The sequence below is a fragment of the Pipistrellus hanaki genome (assembly GCF_964339955.1).
Source record: "Pipistrellus hanaki genome assembly, chromosome: 2".
In the NCBI taxonomy this organism is placed as follows: domain Eukaryota; kingdom Metazoa; phylum Chordata; class Mammalia; order Chiroptera; family Vespertilionidae; genus Pipistrellus; species Pipistrellus hanaki.
Window position 1 is genome coordinate 108066287 of NC_140504.1, and position 22439 is coordinate 108088725.

Consider the following 22439-nt stretch of genomic DNA (forward strand, 5'->3'; position numbering starts at 1 on the left):
AGGAGTGTTTGCCCATGCGTGCGCCATTTGTCAGTGTATGTCTATATGTTTTTCATGTGCTGAGCATGCACATCATCCTGTGACTACTGAAGTCATCCCTGATGAAAGGCAGAACTGGGACTTGGACACAGGTTATTTGCTCTAATTGAGCCCTTCACTCCCCTGCCCCCCACTAACCTGAGTTCACTCAGCTTCGTAGGTGACGTGGTTGGTTTGCCACACTTAACTAGCGGTGTGTTTGTTAAACACATCTGGTGATTCCTGTCACTTGCGGGATGAAGTCCACTTATTTTAGCATGGCATTCAAGGCCCTTTGCAGCACAACCCTGATCTCTTTTTCCAGCCTTATCTCTAGTCATTTCCTCCCCTCCCCTAAAATTTGTGGACCGCTCAAATTTATTTTAGAAAAGCTGACTGGGACATTCTAAGATCCTCCCACAGCAATAACATAAATACACACACACACACACACACACACACACCCTTCTATAGTACACCTGCAAGCACAATTTCCTTCCTATCAAGTAAGCTTCTATCTGTGCATTGGTTCAGTTCCCAGGAGGAGGGTGTTCTTTTCCATCCTGCTGCTCAGGATGAAAGAACCTGAACACCACCACGGTGCCTTGGAGAAGTAAAACACCTGTGCTCCCAGACATTACACGGTACTCAAAGGCATATGTAAGAATGTCCATGGGAACTTGACTATGCTGGCCTCAAACTAGAAACAGTTCAAATGTCCACCAACAATTGTAGTGGTATGGATGAATAAAGTGTGGTATGTCCACACCATGGAATACTGCCCAGCAGTGAAAAGGAACAAAAGATGCACATGGAAGCATGGATGACTCACAGACACACTTTGGAAGAAGCCACACAAAAAAAGCATGTGCTATGTGATTTTAAAGGAAGTTCAGAAACAGGCAGAGGGAGTCCTGGCATGGATGTCAGAGTGTGGTGGCTGTAGGGGAAGGCTGATGGGAAAGGTGGGAGGGAGCTTCTGCTGTGGAGATATCTTACACGTTGGTCCTGGGAATGATTACACAAAAGGAGCAACTGTGGAACGGTGCACAGGTAATGTTTATGCACTTTTCTTTAGTCTACAATTTAAGAATCTCAGAGAAAATCTTGTAGGGAACCCCAAGATCATGGCAGCCACACCCTGCTGAAGCTGGGTAAGGCCGGTAAGCTACCCCTTCCCTGGAGGGGCTCAGAAGCGGGCAGGGAGGCAGAGCGCTGGCCAGGGCTGGGAAACCAAGCAGCTGGGCTCTCTGCCAACAGTCCCTGCAGGCACATCAAAGGCCAGGCCAGACTGCCCAGTGTACGACTCCCTAGCCACTGGAGACCTTCCATTCAAATACTATTCCCTCCAGGATGTGAGGGAGGCTCCTTCATTTTCCCTTCCCTGTGGCCCTTCCTGCCCATGCTTTCACTCACAGGTCTGCCTCTGCTCTGAGGACAGCCTCCCTCCTTCCAGGAGCAAGGGCAGGCACACCTGAGGCAGCCCTAGGCAGGGGCCTGCTCCTCCCTGGGCTGCACCTCCCTGGGCTGGGCTGCGGCCTGTGCAGTGCCCGGCCCCACCCCAGCACCCCAGGTGCCAAGACACAGCCACAGCATGGCCGGCGGAGGTCTCTGAGACAGACTCCTGGCTTTCAGCACTCCTGAAGACAAGAAGCCCCCATGGGCATTTCCTGAGACTGAGACTGTTTCACTATTTCTCTGTCAGTCATGTCTGGAAGCACCTGAAGAATGGGTAAAAGCCCAGTATGGCTCCTGCCTCATATGTAACCTTGGGTGGAGCCTGTGGGTCCAAAGGCTTAGTTTCACTGAGTGTCTTCCTCTGGGAGGGTCCTGGGCATTAGTGATGGGAGTGGTTGCAGATTGGATCCTTCTCAGAGTTTGCACCTGGGCCAGACTGGCACCCAGGAGGGAGCCTTGGCTTCTGTTTTCAGCTGCAGATCAGGCAGATGGCACCTTTTGGAGCACCATTTGTCTCTGAAAATGAGCCTGGGACGCAGGAAATGGGGCTGGACTCAGGCTCCTCACAGGACTGAATTACAAGAGCAACTGTGCTTTGAAGTGTGGTGCAGGATGCATGCAGGTTGTGGGCAGGAGGCTGTGGGGGGCCTAGGTGTGCTTTCCATCGTGCAGCCAGGCCTTGAGTCTTTAAGAAGTAAAGGAGATGCCTGGATTCATTTCTTCGCCGCGGGCTTGTTTGGCAGGCATAGTGGACATGTGGTATAGAACCAGCCTGGAGTGGCCTGGCCTCGTGCTGTGGGCCTTTTGCTGAGAAGGGAGCCCTGTTTCCAGACTGTCTGCTCCTGTGGACTGTGGAAATCACCTTCTCATCCAATCTCTCCACTGCCGCCGGCACCAGCTGCCTGCTGCACCTGCACCCCTGGCCTGTGTCCGCTGTCGCTGGCACCAAATCTGCCTGCACCTGGCTCCCTTGCTCAGACTCTTCTTCATCAACCTCTGACCTTTCATTCGCCAGGCCTTTGACCCTTCACCTCTCTGGCTTTCAGCTCTATTTCCCAATTCCCTGGTTCCCAGCCTGCACTCTTGAACCTGCTCCCCCCATTCTTTTCTCCCCATTTGCTTTCTTGGACAGTCACCGTTTGTGCCCATGCCCACATCCACATAGGGACTGATGTCTTGTCTCACTGGCACCTGCCTCTTTGCCAGATGACTGCTGGACAAGGTGCCCTCACCTGCTGCCTGGGCCGATCCCTCAGTGGGTGTCCACTCAGCACAGAGAGAGGACCAGGCTCTAATCCTCAGGGAACAAGCCAAACACGAGACAGGGCCGCCTCCACGTCTCTGGTCCTGAAGGGGAAGCACAGTTGTTGGTATTTTGATTTTTTGGAACATGCTGTTCTAGTGGAAGTGAGAAGGATTTGGTCAAAGGGAATGCCTCAGGCCCAGGGGCAGGAGAGCCCTGGTCCCCAAGTGTGAGGGCTGCAGTGCCACCCAAGGGGTCACTGTGCCGTGGCATGTGGCAGCACTTGTGGTTCCTGAGCCAGCATCGCTTGACTGGGTCTGGTGCTGGTGGCCCCACTCTGGAGAAGAAGTGCCCGGCCTGGAGTCCTGCCAAGCCAGCCTCACTCTCCTTTTCCACTGTCTCTGAGACGGCACAGCCGGGGTCTGCCCTTGGTATGGCCCTCAGGCTGCACCCTGAGAGCGGGCCTACTTCTCATGGGCAAAGTCCACCCCAATGGTAGGACCATGAGTGGGCGTCCTGGGCTTCAGAGGTCGAACCAAAGGGGCTCAACACTATGCATTAGATTCTGGCCTTTGGCACGTTCCTAAAACTGCTGGAGCCTCCGTTTTCTCCCTTAAACGAGGGCAACAGCATGGACCTCCCAGGGTAGTTAGAGGTGAGGCTTAAAGGCAATGACGGGGAGCACAGGCCTGGCATCCGAAGGAGCGGAAGGCTACTCTGCTGTGTGTTAGATGAATAACTGCTCGGTGGTCTTTCCGTGTGTTTATGGGAGATCTTGTCATCCCCAGGCACTGACCATACTTGGCCTTGTATGGCTGTTTTCTCACAGGCACCCATTTCTGCTCCCAGCGGGGATGGGGGCTCCTTGAGGGCAGGTGTTCCCCTCCTTCTATGCCACCTGGCAGCCTGCAGCGGTTTCCCGAGCTGAGCGACGTTTGCAGGTGGATAGTGCCCACGAAGCAGGCTCACAGACGTTCCTGGGTGGCAGGATAGGAGGTGGAACTCACTCGAATGCTGTCCCCAGGAGCACAGCTGGGAGTCTGCCTCAGACTGGAGACATCAGGAGAGGACAGCTATGCTTGGCCTAGTACCCCGAGTCTCTGTGGGGACCTGTGTGGAGTCTCATGGGACTCATTAACTAATTTGCCTGTGATGCTTGTCTGAGAGAACACCTCTCCATGGGGCCAGAATTAAGATTCCAACGACTGCAAGGGCTGGAAATAGAACTGAAAAGAATTATGCGATGTGGTGTATATAAACACCAAATTCACCTCACAGTCAGATCAGCTGTTCAAGCAGAGTAATGGGGAGACCCAGCTCCCCGGCCGTTAACTGAAAAGGGTCTCCGAAGTGGTTGGGCAATATGATGGTGCTTATTTATACTGCGTAGGATATTTCCGTGTGGTTGTGTGTTTGTGGATGGTTTCCTAGGTGACAATCACATAGGGTACAAGGATATATATTGGCGTATACTCATACCCCTCACTTTCACATAATCAGCCCACACCGTCTCCTCTCTGGTGGCAAATGAGGGAGGCGGGGGCTGAGGAGGTAGGAATCTCCGTAATTTCCACTAACTGCCCATGATGAAGAGGTAAAGAGTGGCTGTTCTGAGCCTGGAATGGACTTGAGTCTAGTGTGAGGACAGGTGGAGACAGGGAGGCCACTGCCCAGCTGCTCTTCCATTCAGGGGGAGAGCCCTCAGCACCCCAGGAGCCTTCTGCTGCCTTTGGATCTGTCTTGGAAGAAGAGATCCAAGCAGCTCCTTGGAGGAAGGTCTCACCCCACCTCACTGACAAGTGTTCCACTAGAGCCGTGACTACTTCATTCATTGTCTGCTCATTGTCTGCTCTTCTTTGGCAACTTCTCGGTGTGTATTGGGGGAGAGAGAATCCTCCCCATTTGACTGATAAGGAAGGTGAAGCTCCTTGCAATGGGGCACTGGGGTACGGCCACCTGCCCCAGCCTGGGCACCTTCCCCGGGGTGGGCAGGTGTATATCAAAGGGGAGGGCATTTTCTTGACCCAAAGGAGGCATGGCTTGGTGCCAGGGCAGCCTCAGGGCTCTTCTGGAAATAAAATATTTCAGGAAAAACTTATTATGAGCGAAACAACCAGAAGGCCCTGCTTAGCCTAGCATGTGTGTGTGTGCATCTGCACACCCAGGCAATTAGAGGGTTGGCCTGAGAAGGGAGAGGCTGAAGCAGGTGGTAAACTGTGGGTCAGGGCCGGCCTTTGCAGGACTCAGACATGAGGAGCAGAAATGGGGCACAGTTGAATTGGTGGAGCTGCTGGAGACGCACAAGGGTCTGAAAACTCAGAGACACCACCACCACCTCAATGGGTTTAGTAGGTCACCAGAGTCTGCAGAGAGGAGCTGGATAGTCCTCTCTGGTTTTCAGTGATCTGGCTGTGTGACCACAAGGTGTCCCAGCTTGTCACAGACATGGGTCACTCAGTCATCTTCCCCTAGTTGCTACATATAGAGATTCAAAAGTTTTTAGGTTTCCTCTCTGTGGCTGGTCAACTTTACTGCTTTTAGGATAGAAGCAAAGCAGACTATTTCAGTGGTGGTGAAGTATACCAGCTTGTACCTGGCCCACAGGAATGGAAGGGAGGGCTCCAAGGGCACGTGGCTCTGGGTGTTATTACAGGGTGACGGTCAGGTCTTGGGATGAGCAGACATTCTTCAGGGTCCTCCCATGTTGTAGTAACCCCCATCAAGAGGAATCCTGAGACCCGGCAGGAATTACCAAAATGTGTGCAGCAACCACTCTTCTTGAGTGCCCAATCCCACATCTGGCAATGTGTGCCCTGTGTGGGCTATGGCAGGCAGTGCTGTGGCAGAGCCGGGTCTGTGTTCATTTTCCCCTGGAAGCTGTGTTGGTGAAGTGCCGTAGGATGGGGTGGGCGGGGGCAGGGTGCTCCCAGGAAGTTTCCCACGCCTACAGCTCCTGTGGCTGATACTCGAGCCACCATTTCTCTGAGCTGCAGGCTCAAGTCTGGGATGGACTAATGAGGGACTAAGACTCCGTGGTGTTTCCAGCCCTCATCTCTCATGGCTGGTCCCTCCTGCTTCCTTCTCAGCTCCTCCATACCCACCACACTGACAGCGTCACTCAAATTCCTAGACTGAAGTCTGGGTTCTCTTTAGTCTATTTCTCCCTCACTTTATAAGACTGTTCTGCCATTGCTTCTCATCAGTTCTATCTCTGAAGTCTTCCTAAAATTAACCAATATATATCATACAATGCACAGCCCAATGTACTACATCACTTCCATCAGTAAACAAACAAAAAAGCCCTGACTTATGGTACTCACTTTCAGCATATCAGATACATACATATGTCAATTATAAACACTAGAAGTCTGGTGCATGAATCTCGAGATTCGTGCACTAGGAGTGGGGGTTGTCCTTCAGCTCGATCTGTGCCCTCTTGCAGTCCCGGACCAGGACCCCTCAGGGGATGTCCACCTGCTGGCTTAGGCCCAATCCCCCCTGGGTGACTGGGCCTAAGCCGGTAGTCAGACATTCCTCTTGCAATCCAGGGCTCTCACAGTCCGGGACCCCTTGCTCCTTACCACCCACCTGCAGTGGAGGCAGGAGAGGTTCCCGCCACCACCACTGGGTTCACCAGTGAGCTTCTGGCTGAGCGGTGCTCCCCCTGTGAGAGCACAGTGACACCAGGGGGTAGCTCCTGCATTGAGCATCTGCCCCCAGTGGTCAGTGCACATCATAGCAATCGGTCTTTCTGATGTTTGGTAAATTTGGTAAATATTAAATAGGATGTTAGAGAGTAGTAACTAGTGGAGATAAAAGAAAACAGAGGGAGAGCATGTGCTGGGCAAGTGTGCAAAGAACCTGAGGCAGGAATGGGCTGGCCTGTTTGAGGAGCAGCAAGGAGGGGAGAATGGCTGAAACCAAGCGAGCAAAGGGGTCAAGTAATAGGAGTTGAGGTCAGTAAGGTAAAGGTGAAATAATGTAGGCCATTCAAGGTCTTTTTAGGAATTTTGGCTTTTGTTTTGAGTGAAATAGGGAAGCTTTTGAAGTTGATGAACTGGAAATTTTTAAGTGGGTCCCTTTAAGTCAGGGGTCTTCAAACTACGGCCCGCGGGCCACATGCGGCCCGCAGAGGAGTCTGATCCGGCCCGCCAGGTTTTTTGGGCAGTGAGCGCAGCCGAGGTGTTACAGTAGGAATTAGTAGTTCATATAGTCCGGCCCTCCAGCTCTCTGAGGGACCGTGATCTGGCCCCCACTTTAAAAAGTTTGAGGACCCCTGCTTAAGTGGATCCATCTGTGTGGAGCACTGATAGATGGGAGCTAAGAGTGGAAGTAGGTAGTGAAGCTATTGTACTGTTCTAGGTAATAGGTGAGGCTGGCTCAGGTCTGGGGTAGGCATGCAGGTGGAAAGATCATCAGATATTGTGCTAGCAGACCCAGTGGAAGTGCTGGTAGATTGCTTATGAGGGCAAGACAGCAAAAGGAGTAATAGATTTTCCCCATGGTTTTGCTTGAGCAACCAGAGGAATGAAATAGTCACCAACTGAGGTGGAAGGTGAGGTAGTAAAGAAGGGTGGGGTGTGCAGAGACCAGGAGGCTGGCACTGGGCTGACTGAACGTGGGAGGTCTGTGAGCAGCTGAGAGGAGAGTCGCATGGGCAGGTGAGTGTACAAGGCAGAGGTCTGTGCTGGAGCTGTTCCCCTAGGTCTTTAGCATGAAGATGAATCAAACTCACCAGCTTGTACTGGACCACCATGAGTATGGGTGCCAGCCGAGAAGGTATGAAAGTGGAGCTCTCCCCTAGTTTGGGTCTTCATGCCTGCATCCTGGTGTCTCTTTAGAATGATTACTGCCCCCAACACCCGCCCCCCACCCACCTCCACTAGTCTCTGCTCCTCACTGAGCCTAAGCATGACACATGGTGGGTCTGTCCTCTGGTCCCGCTGCCCCAGGACAGCTCTGCCCTCCTGCTTCCTCCCCTTCCACTGCTCTGCATGCCAGTGATCTGAATCCTTCAGAGCCTCCCACAATGTGCCTGGTTCTCAGCTGCAGGCATGTCTCATGGAGGCTGTATTCTGAGTGGTGGGGAGCTGGGGAGGAGGGGTGACCTCCAGTAGGGGGCAGCGCATCCCAGGGCCAGTGGGAGTCCCGAGGATTCTGACTATGGAACAGATCCCAGCTCGTGTCTGTTGGCATCAGGATGTTTGCCTCAGTTTTGGTGTTGAACAAATCCTATGTGATGTGAGGGGAAATTGTTGATGCCATGTTACTTATGGGGAAAAATAAATTTGTATTTATGGGGAAATGATGGAAGTAAAAGCTAAAATCTTGATTTAGCCAAATAAGTGTAATATCCCAAAACAGCCATAGCAGTTATAACTGCTTCCCACTTGGAGTCTGTATCATCAGCACATTTGTTGTAATTGCATGTTAGACAATTTTGTTCTGAGTCCTACTTGATTGTGAAGTTGAACTCAGTTGTTCTTGCTCATGGAGCATGCTGTCTTGCTGTTGCTTTGTTTTTTTATAAAGGGAGAATGCTATTTTGAACCTGTTTTCTAAATATGATATTAAAGCATTTGGTAATAACCTACAGAAAAAGTAACTGGATGATGGAAATGCCAATGGAAGTGCCCATCCCTTTTTCCCTCAGTGCCCTCCATAGCCCCACATCTTCATTGGGTCCCAAGGGCAGGTTTGCAGGTGTAGTAAGAGCCCATTAAGTGAGTCTGGTTAAGGGGAGCCCATTCTCAGTTGCCAGTTACTGGTCTGTCTGCTTCTCCTCCTTCCAAAGACTCCTGCAACTCTTTAAAGAGAAATTCAATGTAGGAGAGGAAAATAGGGGGCTCTAACTTTTTGCTCCCATTTGACCACCTTCTGCCCCTCCCTCCCATCTGGGAATGCTGGGGGGTAAGGGGCGGAAAGGCCTGTTGTTCTTGGTCTTGACTTTGGAACCAGAGGCTACACGGGCTTTATCCAGTTATTTGAGCTTCTGTGCTGAGTTTCTCCCTGTACAGAGTGTGGATGGCACCACATCAGAGGGTCATATCGAGGGGATCTATGAGGCATAGGCCCCATGTGGGTGGTCAGCAGCACACAAACAGGACGTGATGGTTTGGAGCCATTTCACCTGCGTACAGGTGCCTCTGGGGGTGACAGAGGCCATTCCCCACACTTGCCAGCCCAGTGGGCCAGGCAGTGGCTACTAGCCAAAGAGGCTCTCTTGGATTAAAGGACATCTTCTAGTTACTCTTTCTTTTCTTTTATCACCTTTTACTGACTTCTATGAAGTGTTGGTGGGAGTTCACCTTGCTGCTAACACGGGGTGGATCGCATCTCCCCAGCTTCTCTGCAAGGCTTCCCATCAGGGCTGTGAGAACTTCAGGGAGTGCATGCAGGCAGACAGTGTCTGGAAATGGTGACCCTGCTATAGGTGGTCATGGGCAGAAGAGCAAGGAAATTTTCATGTGTCAGGTTGGTGCCCTTACCAGCTTTAATAACATTTCACCCGATGCAATGTTAAGACCGGTGACGTGCAGCCACAACTCCACGTGTTGCTGTGAAGCAGTGAGACGAGCACACTATGTACAGGTACCTCAGGCTGCAGCTGCTCCGCACAGCCTCCCAGCTTGCATCTGGCACTGCCCTGTGGGGCCAGCCAGCAGGCCCAACCCTGATATCTCTGTGGAGCCCCTTCTACCAAACCTCACCCCTTTTCTTCCCACAGAGGGATTTTTTTGGAAGCTCACTGCAGAAAATCCTGTTCTGTGTGGAAGGGATGAACAGCAGCCTGATGAAGGGAGCTGGCGAGTGGGGGGCACGGGCCTGCTAGAGAGGCGGCCACTCCTCTGCATGGGGGCAGTGGGGCTGGTCTGGGTGTGTATGGTATTTATCCTGGAATGTCACTAATTTACTGAGAAAAGCTTCAGAGATCTGCTTTTATGTCTTGTTCTGTTCGTTAATGGGGATGAAGTCTCCCTCTTCTGAATCTACAGTCTTCTTCATTCCATGCGCCAAGATGTTGTCCCAGCTTTGTGTGAGCCTCATGATTGTTCTGCCTTCTGCTTTTGCATGGGGCCCTCATCAGGACTCAGTTGAACACGGGGTGGGTGGGGGGTTCGACAGACTCCTCTTTTTCCAGCACTCCAGCCGCATGGCCTCCCAGACTTGAAACTCCCATCTTCTCAACTCAGAGGAGGCCCAGGGACCCAGGGACAACCACAGCTCATCCCACAGGCTGCACCTGTCGGTAATTCCTTTCCTGACCCATCTGATGTCCCATCTCTGAAAACCGTGTTTCATAGATCTCTTCTCAGCATTTTAAGTGAGAGGGTAAATATTGCCCTTATTACTTCATCTTGGCTAAGTAGATGTTAATCTTGATGGTGTAGGAATTTTGAAATAAGGGTGACATTGTAAACCTTAAATTAGTAGTGTTATATGTCAATTATATATTAACTAGAGACCAGGTGTCCATTTTTGTTAGGGGAAAATACCCATCAGCCTGGCCTGCAAGATAGGACAGAAACTGGCTCTCCAACATCTCCTCCAACAGGCCAGGCAGAGGGACTGCATTGGTGCACGATCAGGGCCCAGGAGGAACATGGGAGGTTGGCCAGCCAAGGAGGGACCATGGGAGGGCTCTAGGACATGTCCAGTGGTATTGCTCAGTCCTGATGGGCCAGGCAGACCCCAGCAGCTAGCTAACCTACAGGTCAGAGTGTCTTCCCCTGGTGGTCAGTGCACGTCATAGCGAGCAGTTGAGCTGCCTTAGCATATTGTTAGCATATTTACACTTTGATTGGTTGAATGGACAACCAGACACTTAGCATAGTAGGCTTTTATTATATAGGAAAAAACTGGGGGGGGGGGGGGAGAAATAGCATTGAGAAAATTAGAATCAAAGAAGTGTTTGGGGCAGGACAGAAAAGCTATATGTCAGCTGTGGTTCTCCTGTGCTATGTGTCCCCAACTTGCCCAGAGTGGCCAATCAAGGACTTTCCATGGAGAGGTACAGCCAGGAGAAAGCCTTCCAAGTGGTCGTTCACTGTGGAGATGGGTTGTAGCATGAATCTGCAGTCAAACTTTCATAGCGCTTTGACCCACCTTCCCTCTGGAGTTTCCACCTTCTTATCCTGTCTTTTTATTTCTACTTTTCCTATTGGTGTCTGTGTGTGTGTTTCTTACACTGCTAGAGTATCCCGCCATTTCTTCTGATTGGCTGTGTCCCCTGCTTCCTCACCAGGTTCTAGCTCTAAGGACACCTTGATTATGCAATGTCAGCAGTAATGTGAGAAAGACTCCAAAAGGGAAACAGGAAAGAAACAGCTAAGGGGCTCCTGCTAGGGGATGTTGGGGAAGATGCAGTTTTGTTTATGGTCATTGTGCAAGATCACTGGGTATTTTCCCTTAACAAAAATGGACAGGTGCATAGATGTCAGCCCATTGTGATATCTCCCCCCTTTAACTTGTTGAATTATTTGTACTATAATGTGTGTGCAATGTAATATCTATTGTCCTACATTCCATCATTGCTGAGTGCTTTGCCATTATTCATATTTGTCTCCCTAACTATACAAGTAAGACCCTTTGAGGCCAGACCTATAACATATAATCTTTTCCCTTTCCAGTCCTGGCATAGTGCTTAGCTCATAGTAGGCAGTTAGTTTATTTGTGCATTTTTGTTGGACTGAGGGCCAATATTTCACACAACTAGTTGAAGTTCAAGGAATAACTCGTTGATCTTTTCTGAAGAGGCCTTAGTTGGGATGTTTTCAGCATGAACTTGGAGGCACATGATGCCTTGATTAACCTTTTCTCTCATATCCACATTCTTGCCTTTTTATTTCTACCTTTCTGTCAGAGGGGTTGGTGACTCATGGTGTCTGGAAATGGTGCTGAGTTTTTCCCTGTACAGAGTGTGGATAGCACCACATCAGGCACACTGTGTACAGGTACCTCAGGCTGCAGCGGGCCCGACCCTGACATCTCTGTGGAGCCCCTTATACCAAATCTCACCCATTTCCTTCCCACAGAGGTATTTTTTTGGAATCTCACTGCTGAAAATCCAGAGTTAATCTTGGCATTAACTAACCCTCTGGGCCAGTTGGGAAAAATGCCTCACTGGGCATTATGCTTCCCCCTATTACCTTGTATTATCACTTCCTGTTTGGAAAGGAGAGATTTCAAGTTGTTGGTGGCCAGAGACAGGTGAAATGCTCAAACTGTGCATGTGCATATGGGGAGACCTACAGACACCTCCATCCAACAGATCATTGCAAAACACAGCTAATTCTGGTTTCATCTTGTTTCTTTTCAACCTTGTCAGAGAAGCTCAAAGCTCTTCTTTGTAGCTTTTATTTCTTTCAAATCTTCAAAGTGAGAGCCAGAAGAATTACAGTTGGAAGCTGTAGAGGACTCTGTCAGAAGCAGAGGCAAAGTCTGGGTTGTCAGCCGCACTTTTCCAAATGTCTCTGCTATCTGTGACATTCCTGCCCCACTGCCCATGGCTCACAGCAGAGCTGTGTTAGTGAGAGTCTGGAGGCTGACAAGTTGCCACATACATGTGCACTCAGGGCCAGGCCCTGGTAGATGCCAGGTGTCTAAGGAGAGCAAATGTTGCCCATTCAGTCACCGGCTTCATCTGTAAAGTAGAAGCACACCTGCTGCTGAAGGGCTGTGAGCCGCTGGGGGATTGTTTCTTCTGCTTTAGATTTTGTTGGTGCATCTTAGTCCTTGACTGAAGGAGCAAATTTCCACTCCCGTGGTGCTCTCCAGTTAATACTTAGGCTTGCCTTCCTTCCCCCCTCCTTTCTTCTTTCCTTGGAATGCATTCGTGAACACAGTAGAAGAGAATTATTTTGAGTCCCCCATTCTATACTGGGAGGAAGCAAATAGAGAGAAGGAATCAATTCTACCCAGTAGTATATTCTCTATGGAGAAAAGTGAAGCTGGAAAGGGGATCTATAATTTTAATTAGTGTGCTTTGAAGGCCCCACTGAGGGAAGAGGTGAAGGGGTGCAGGATTCATGAGGTGGCATGCCCTGAGCTGTCCTGTGGTTGGGGACAGTGGAGGCCAGGATGGCTGAGCGACTGAATCTGGGTTTGGGTCTATTGGACCCTCCCCTGCTCAGTGCACACAGGCTTTGTCCCTGACCATGTCTTTGTCATTTCTAAGCCCAACCCTGTCTTCACCTGGAGGCATGGGTGGTTTAATAGCTTGGAAGTATAAAATGGTTATAAAAAGAACCTTCTAGAATAAAAATTTCAAAATGTTGTGGTCAGAAACCCACAGTGTCTTGGGCCCCTCAGGCTGTGCGGAGAAAACCTCAGAACAGCCCTGGCCCAGGCTAGTCATTCTCTGGCATACCTCTCTCAGCCAGCCCTTCACCCCATCTCCTCTCTGTAGTCCATTCCCATGCACCACTGGGACCTTCTCTACAAAGTTAACAGGATGCCTCACTTCCACTTAAAGCCTCCAGGAGGGCACGTTGCTCTTAGAATAAATCCAGACTCCACCACAGCCTACAGGCCATGGGACCCACTGGCCTCACTCCCCACCCTGCCCCATACCCTCCACCTGCTCACTGCTTCCACCATGCTGGCTGGCCTTCCTCTGTCCTCTCTAACAGGCCAGCCCTCCCTGCCTTGGCATGGAGCAGAGGCCAGCTGCAAGCACCCACTCCTGGGGCTCCAGCTCAGGTGTCACTCCCCATATCACTTACCACCTTATTGCAAAATTGAATTTTACTACTAGTGTGGTGTTTCTGAGACTATCATGTGAATAAAGAAAAAGAATGTCAGCCCTTTAAAAAGGCAGTTTGACCCTAGCCAGTTTGGCTCAATGAATAGAGTGTCTGTCTGCAGATTAGAGGGTCCCGGGTTCAATTGTGGTCAAGGGCATGTACCTCAGTTGCAGGATCCTCCCAGCCCAGGGCCCTGGTCGGGGCACATGCAGGAGTCAACCAATGAATGTGTTTTTCCCATATTGATATTTCTCTCTTTCCCTCTCTCTTCCACCCTCTCTAAAAATCAATGGAAAAATATCCTCGGCTAAGGATTAAAAATATAATAAATAAGTAAATAAATAAATAGGCAGTTTGGAATCATCTTCTGCTCCATATGGAGGGAAGGAAAACAATTATCTAGAGAAGGAATGTCCATGAACCAAGTAAGGCAAGGGCACCCAGCTCTCAGAAGAGGGGTGACCAGTGTTATGCTAGGGCCAGAGTCTGAGGCCAGCCCAGGCTCTCTGGGGACTGCCATTTCTACCCAGGGGCCTGGGCTGCAGAGACCCTTGTGCTCCTGGCCAGCCTCCCCACGTGGGAGCCTGGGCTGTGGCTGCAGGGGCAGGTGCAGGCTGCGAGCCTTGTGCTGACCCAGGACTGAGGCCAGGTTCAAGGCCAGGTACAGGGGAATGATCCTAGAGGTTAGTTTATTTCTCTGCAAACCTTTTGTACTGAAAGGGGATGAATGTGTGTTTAAAACTCTGTTCTTATTTGTATTTCTTATTACTAAATTTGCAACACAATTTCTATGTTAACATGATCTTAAGTTTTAAGGAAAATTTACTGGGCTGTTATTGAGGTTTTTTAGTCATAGTAAGTCTTCATACCCTGTTCTTAAATCTAGCTGAGGAAAAGATGAGTATATGAGAGATGGTTATGGAAATGTTAACTTTATTATTGACTAGAGGCCTGGTGCACAAAATTTGTGCACAGAGGGGGGTGTTACTCAGCCCGGTATGCACCCTCTCCCATCTGGGATGCCTCAGGGAATGTCTGACTGCCAGTTTAGGAATGGGGCCTAAAGTGACAGTTGGACATCCTCCTCACAATCCGGGACAACTGGCTCCTAACCACTTGCCTGCCTGCCTGCCTAATCGCTTCTAACCCCTCTGCCTCCCAGCCTGATCACCCCTCCCTTGCCACCCTGCCAGCCTGATCACCCCTAACTGCCTCTGCTTGCCTGATCGCCCCTATCTGCCCTCCCTGAGGACCTGATCTCTCTCTCAACTGCTTTCCTCTGACGGCCTTATATCTCCCCCAACTGTCCTCCCCAGCAGGCCTGAACTTGCCCCAACTGCCCTCCCCTGACAGCCTGGTTGCCCCCAACTGCCCTCCCCTCCCAACCTGATCACCCCCAACTGCCCACTCCTGCCAGCCTGATTGCCCTAATGGCCTCTGCCTCAGCCCCCACTACCATAGCTTTGTCTGGAAGGAAGTCAGACATCCAGAAGATGGCCAGTCAACCTGGGCTAATTAGCATAATACACTTTTATTAGTATAGATAGATTATATAGAATAGTATTGCATAAATGGGGGAGAAAAGCCTTTTTCAGCAGGAGGGAATGCTCTTGGCATACATAAACACATAATCCTTATATCTGGACTGATAGCCAGCCATATGCACTACACTGCCAAATCAGTCATTAAAAAATTGAATCACTTTTTTACACCTTACACCAAACAGCTGTTGCCCTTAAAACCCCTCCTCAGCCCCCACCTTAGGTTCTGCCTTCTCAGTTCACCCAGAGTAGGTTCTGATTGGTCGGTTTCTATGCCAGTCAGCATCTCAGGGCCTATCTCCAGGCCTATCATAGAGGTAAGGCAATCAGCAGCTGCCCCAGGCTGCTAGCTAGCAGGCTGAACTGCTGACCTCTGGGAGAAAGAGAGAGGCTTGGCTGCCACTGCTGATCAACCCCACCTCTCTCTCTCTGGTGTTTGGTCCAGGCTGCTGGCATTCGGTCGAGCCTGTGGTTGTTTTGGATGTTACAACCCTGGCTATATATATATATATATATATATATATATATATATATATGTGTGTGTGTGTGTGTGTGTGTGTGTGTGTGTGTGTGTGTGTGTTTGTGTGTGTCAGAAGAACATAGATCATATCTAGAAGCAAAGAAACTTGCTAGTTCCTCACTCTCAAGCATGGGCCTTGGGCTCTCCCACCTGGGACAGAGTGGAGACAGAACCTGCACCTTGCTCAAGATAGAGAGCAGGGAGAGTGAGCAAAGATATACCTCAGTGATAAGTTTATATTTTAACCTAAACGTAGCAAGACCAGAAAAGCATCTCCACACTCTGTAGTAAAAGCTGTGATGGCAGATACAATGTGATGTGGTAGAAAGTTGTGAGCAGCAGCAATGGGCTGCTTGGTAAGCTTGTGATTTTGAACAAGTGACTTAAACTCCCTGAGTCTCAGCTTCCTCATCCGTGAAACTGATATGTTGATATCAACTCAGAAAATTGGTATAAGGGTCAGATGTGGTGTCGAAGGTGGATCTCTGATATGTTTGGCTGGTGGTCATCATGAGGCCACTTGTCTTGGCCAGCATGGTCAGCGTTTGAGACCCCTTATTTGGGTAGCTTTTTTTCTCACAGGCTGTAGCTGTGTTCCAGGTATGACCTTCACAGTGGAGGGTAAAGAGAGCCAGAGTTAAAAGGAAATAATTCTGTTCTTGCCACCCCTGCTAATAGTTTAGTCTTGTACAGAATGAAGTGTTTCACAATCTCACGGAGGAGGAAGCTCTTGAAATTTCTCCTGACAAGTGTTTCAGGCAGATAAAGGCCATTCTTCATCCGCTCCTGAATTTGTGACACTGTAAGGAATCCGAGGCCAAGTACCAGGTGTGGTGACCTGTCCTGCACTTTGCCCACGGTGGGGGAGTAGAGCATTAAGGGAATGCCAAGCAGCAGCTGCCTCTTTAGTCCTGGGGTATTTTGTGGGTAGTGTTCTAGAAGCTCGCTGCTCAAATAGAGCCTACCAATAGCCACTGCTTTGTCCCCTGGAACTTAAAGAAATGCAGAAACTTGGGTGGCATCCCAAATCTATGGAACCTGAGTCCTTATCTTTGACAAGCTCCCTCAGTAGTCAGTCCACAGTGAAGTCCCAGGCCTTGTGCTACTGTCGCAGTCCCAGCACCTGGGACAGCCTGGACACGGCATGCACTCAGGAAAGACCTGGTGGGTCTGTAAAAGGACTCATGGGCTACCCTCCTCTTCTGTTGTGAGTGCTACTCTCTAGCAGGTCTCTCCCTTGGCTTTTGGAGTTCCATGACTGGGGAGACACACTTCCCTCCCCAGTTCTCAGTCTCAAGCCCACTGCTCCCTGGTGCAAATGTGTTGATAGTGCATATTTATCTCCCAGTTATTTTTCTTGAGGACTGCTGAGAACCTTTCTGGTTTCCCAATCATATTCCTTGTTTGAAAATTCCTCCTACCCACATTCAGCTTAAAGTCCTCTCGATCAGAACAGGTGTGTCTGGGTGACTGCACTCTGCAGAGGGCCTGGCGGCTCTTTCCCAGACCAAGTACCCAAATCTGTGCTGGCCTTGGGTCCCCTGGGGGCTCATGGCTCCTCTACGTTGCTGTGGAGAGCCTTCTTTAGTCCACCTGGTCTCCAAGTTCAGGCACAACTGGGTTAATACAGCCAATTGTAACAGGCCACTTGTAGAACTAGTTAAACAATGGCAGGAAGGAATTCCACAGTCCTCCCAACTTTTCTAGATGTTTCCAAGGTTGGAGAAAAAGAGTGGTTGTGGAGAAATATCACAGCTGAATTAATAAAATTAGTGAGACAAAATCTTGAAAGGAAGGTCCTGTTAACAGAAGAAACATTCAAGCCTATAGAGAATTTTGTGAGTTTATTTGAGCCAAACTGTCGACAACTGCCACAAAGCAAAATCTCAATGGGCTGAGATAATGCTCCAGAGATTGGTAGTCCTGCACCTTATTTTATACATTACAATTAAAAGAGGAAGTGTATGTGGGGTACATGAAATCCATTGGTGATAGATTAAGGAGGCAGGAGAAAGCAAAGCAGGGGTGTGGGGAGGGAGGGAACCTCTGGGATTGGATAAAGAGTAAAATGGTAAGACACATACTTCTTTTAATAGGTGGGTACAGGGTAGGTAATAGTCAATAATAAACATGATAAAAATAGCAATGGAGGAATTTAGGATCTTTGTCCAGGTGCATTGGTTGTGGTCTGAGGGGTCCAGAAAAAGGGAGTTACCTTGACATTCCAAAAATATCTTATCTTAGATGCAAAAGACAATAAACAGACTCAATTAAGGTAAAGATTGACCTTTGTCAGGGAAGATTCTAGCTTAGAACATGACTGTCTGAAATGAAAGCTTTTATGTTAAAAGCTTTCATTTCAGACCTCCTTTGTACAATAGTTACTTTAGGTCTCTGAGTTTGAAAAGCCACCACACAGGCCTCTCCTGAGTTAGTCAGGTTAGCATGTGGCCCCTTTTCATCCACAGTTGCTAACCACAGAGGCAGGACACAGAGTCCCTGACGGGGGAGCCACCTTGACTGACCATCACTGTCCTATTGCCCAGACAGGACCCCGGTGAAGGGCAGTGTGAAGGTGAGCTGACCTGCCATCTGATGTGCTCCTGGGAGTGTGTAGATTGAGCACTGGCCCTGCAGAGGGACCCACAGAGCATGAGGGACCAGGCCCTGTTTAGGGGGGAGGGGGAAGGAGATCCCTTCTTTCTAGGCACCAATGATGGTCCTAGATAAATGAACAAGCTCATCAAGACTTTTAAACATTGGGGCTGCTACTCTGTTTCCATTTCATATGGTAGTTGAAAATGTCTTCTAGCTCTAACCAGTTGGCTCAGTGGATAGATCGTTGGCCTGAGGACTGAAGGGTCCCAGGTTCGATTCCGGTCAAGGGCATGAACCTTGGTTGCGGGCACATCCCCAGATAGATGTTTTTCTCTCTCATCGATGTTTCTAACTCTCTACCACTCTCCCTTCCTCTCTGTAAAAAATCAATAATATATATATATTTAAATGTCTTCTATTTCCATAAGGAACAATCAAAATTAGAGTTATTGGATGCGTTGGTTGATCGTTGATGTGTTATGTGTGTGGTAACAAAGCACAGTCTGTCTGAGTGTGCTGTCTGTGGGGGTTGCAGGTACCCACTTGAGATACAAATCAGGTGACCCCACCTGTGGACATAGAGCAGAGCTCGTTCATTCCCAGGTGAGCATCTTGGCTGAAAGAGGGGAGCATCCTAAGGCAGGAAGCACTTGTCTACATCACCACACCCTACTGCTTCCCAGTCAACAGCCACTCACAGCACATTCTAGCATTCTGGTTGTGGGGGAAAGAAGGAGAAATCTCCCATGTTTGCTCATTATCTCCTGGCTCTCCTGGGCCCCAGGCCCTGGTAAACTGAGCCACAGTGCCTACACAGCACAGAGCAGAGCCATCTGGTTTCTTCAGTTGGAGAGGGAGGGAATGGGATGTTATGGCTGCTCTGAACAGTCTGATGTAGGAGCCACCGGTGGCAGGTTGTGGTAGCTGCAGGTATCCTGCAATGGTGGGCCTATGTGATGTGGACATGTGCACCCAGAGAGAGGCCTTCCAACCGGGACAGCATTGATGGTGCCAGCTGCTAGGCCCATCCCTGAGCACCATGTCACATGGCTCATGGAGCTTGTTGTCCAGCTGTGCTGGACAGTGAGCTTATCTCCAGGAGCAAGGCCCAGAGCTGAAGTTCTCCCACTGCACCTATCAATGTCTACTAGTAGCAAGCCAGGGGCTACAGGCATAGTGGTCAGTTTCTGAGTAATTTTCTACCATCTGTCTATCATTTATCTATCTTCTATCTATCATCTATCTATCTACCTATTGTCTATCACCTATTTTATCTATCTATCTCCAATAAGAAGCTACTTGCCACCAACAACAATTTACTAAAGACAAAATTGAACAGTTCCTCTTCAGTAGGTCTTTCCCTGGATGTTCTCTCACCGCTAAGAGCTGCTGATGAAATGTGGAGAATTCAACACCTGAAAGCAGAAGTTCTTACTCTTCCTATAATTTGTTGAAAGCACTGTAAGTGTATTGGCCCTCACTTTCGGCACTGATCAAGAGCTTTGGGTTGTTACGGGGTGGGTGAGAAAGGCGCCATGCTCCTGCACCCTGGTTCTCCATGGAGAAAGAGAGGGCAATGTGGTTGAGGACTGGCTCAGCAGTGGCCAGCAGTGCCAGTGGTGGGCAGTTCAGCGCTCCTGGCACTATGCTCAGCTCCCTGTGGCATCGCTTGGGCTAGAAGTGCACACACCTGACCTGTAGGTGCCTGGATTTCCTGGTCTTGAAATCTAAATTTCTAATACTGATTCAACAGAGGAATAGTGAACTCAGTGAGACAGTCCAGGGCCATTGTTTGGGGAAGAATGGAATTCTGTTATTAATTCTGTATAATAACCTTCCAAGTGGAGACACACAGGGAGTGTTAATACCATATTCCGATGCCCATAATGAGGGGCATTGTGCTTTCCAGCTTTTCTGTTCTGTGCTTGGCCCTGCAGTGGGAGTGCAGACCATGGTCCGGAGTCCCCTTTGGAGAACCCACAGGGCAGTGGGGGACAGGGGCTGTGGTGTTCTTCAAGCTAGGACTGAGGGAGCAAGCAAATAATAGACATAAAATAGAGCAAAGCAGCTGAGTTTGTTGGAGAAAACATTTCAAAGTAAACAATCCTGGATTTAGATCACCTGTTTGGGGGCCTGGAGTGATATTTTCATACCCTCCTTCTGAAAAATGGGTGTTTGTAATGAAAATGCTGACGGCCCAACGGCCTCCAGGTCAGTGGTGTGTATGGCATCTGCCTGGCCTTGCGGAGGGGAAGCGTCAGAGCTCCCACTGCTGCAATTCAATGGAGCTTTGTCTTCTTAAAACATTTAACTTAATCAAGATGTTAGCAGCGGCCTCCTTACTCTAGTAGTGACCCTGAGTGAGAGCCTCCATGGCTCCCGGTGAGGGAATCTCCCAACCCAGGCCTCCTGAGGCCAGACTCCACTGCGTGGGGCATGGCCCTTTCTGGCCTAGCCTACCAGGCTCCAGCCCACATTTCCCTTCAGCTGAGGACATGGGCATGGCTCCTGCACAGGGTGAAGCCGACAGGACTTCTGCAAGGACCTGCCTGCAAGGACCTCCTGCCTTTAGGGATTTTCTTGCCGCACTTTTGCTCTCCCTGCTCCTGCCCAAACCCTGTGCTTCATCCCAGACTGCTCCTGTCTGAACCCCATGCATCATTCCAGACTCTGCAGACCAGTGGTACCAGGCCTGCTCCACCAGGGCTCCCACCCCACACCCTTTCTGTCCGGGGAGGAGAAAACAGACCAGTGGCTCAAGTTCCCTCCTGTTTACCTTTGTGCTTCCCAGGGCAGGTCCCAGGGGCTAGCTGGCATTGACTGTTTCTTCAGCTACTTCTGAAAAGAGGAAGGAGAAAGAATAGAATTCCACAGATGTTTATCTAGCATGATTTATTTAACTATCTGTGCAGATGGGCCCAGCTCATTCTCACAGCGCGTGTCCTTCCTGGCTACTCTGAGCCCATGGGAACAGCCACCTTTGCTTCAGTCCTGCAGTTGCTGCAAGTTCTCCCTCTAGCATGAACAGAGGTGGGGCCCAGTGCAGCCTCTGGGGAAGCGGCTCCGTTGTAGCCTCGGATGAAAAGCTTACTGCAGGTGGAAGAGCCAGCATCACACTCTGGCTCCTAGATGATGAACTGACCCTTCATCTAACCAAGGCCCCCTTGGACCCCAACAGGAGAGAGCACCCCTGTTTCAGGGCCCCTCCAGACTCAGGCATTGCTTGACCATGGAGCCTGGAGCCCTGGGGCTCAGGTACGCAGGCTATCGGGGACTGGAACCCATCCTGACTTCCTTGATAAGCTTCACCAGGATCAAACTCTCCCTGTAAAGACCCCGTGGGTGGGAAATCAAGGAAGGAGTTGTGCTCTTCGCCCTTGCAGAGTTGCTGGAAAGAATGCAGTTTTAACCCCTCATGAACCAGGTCAGGTCAACTCGGTATCAGGCTCCTGTTCACCAGCCACACTTTCCTGCCACCTGTCGCCACCACTGGCTAGAAAGTGCCTTCTGGTCACATGCCTTGAAATCTCTTACCAGGGTGATCAGATTTGCAAGGCAGACCTACAACCTGTTGCCATGGTGACTGGCGGATAATGGCTAGGTGTTCCTTGCTGCCCTCTCTCTCTCTCTCTCTTTCTCTCTCTCTCTCTCTCTCTCTCTCTCTCTCTTTCTCTCTCTGATCCCTGAGAAATGGGCAGTCCAGGAACAGGGGGCTCCACTGGGGCAGATGTGGTAGACCCTTTTCAATAAACTCCTTAGATGGCACTCCAACCTTCACTGTATGTTTGGCTGCACCTCTCATACCTGATGCCCTGTTAGAAAGATCTGATCAGTCTGAACACAGTGTTCATTTCTAACTGTGAGTACAGGCTGGGTAAGCTCGGAAAGCTGGATGTGGCGTGTGATCCTTATTTAATGAAGCCCCTTTCCCTCTCTCACTTAGCTCAACGACTCGGCCAAGCAGCTTATTGCAATGGACAAGTTCAGCCCAGCTGTTGTGTCTGACTGCCATGCCTCGTTACCCTCTGACCCCTGCGCAGTGGCCAGTGTGGCCCCAGGTGCCACTTTAAGCAGCACAGGGGCAGTCAGTGCCTTTCAGCAGCGTGTGGACGGCAAGAAGAATGCTAAGAAACGTCACTCCTTCACCGCAGTCAGCCTGACACACAGGTCCTCGCAGGCTGCCAGCCACAGGCATTCCGTGGAAATCAGTGCTCCAGTGCTAATCAGCTCCAGCGACCCCCGGGCCACAGCCAGGATCTGGGACTTGGTGCATGTGTCCTGCAGTGCTCCCGCCCAGGTAACATCCTCAGGGCATG

At 50.1% G+C, this 22439-nt stretch overlaps 1 protein-coding gene across 4 annotated transcripts in view; it reads left to right on the top strand.

Annotated features, from left to right (window-relative positions):
- The window catches only part of SH3RF3 (SH3 domain containing ring finger 3), a 217958-nt gene that overhangs the window by 156118 nt on the left and 39401 nt on the right, over positions 1-22439 (top strand). For all 4 annotated transcript variants that reach the window (XM_084872444.1, XM_084872442.1, XM_084872441.1 and 1 more), the window contains exon 4: positions 22067-22420. In XM_084872444.1, the coding sequence (XP_084728570.1) occupies positions 22067-22420 (354 nt within the window). The remainder of the gene's footprint in view (positions 1-22066; positions 22421-22439) is intronic.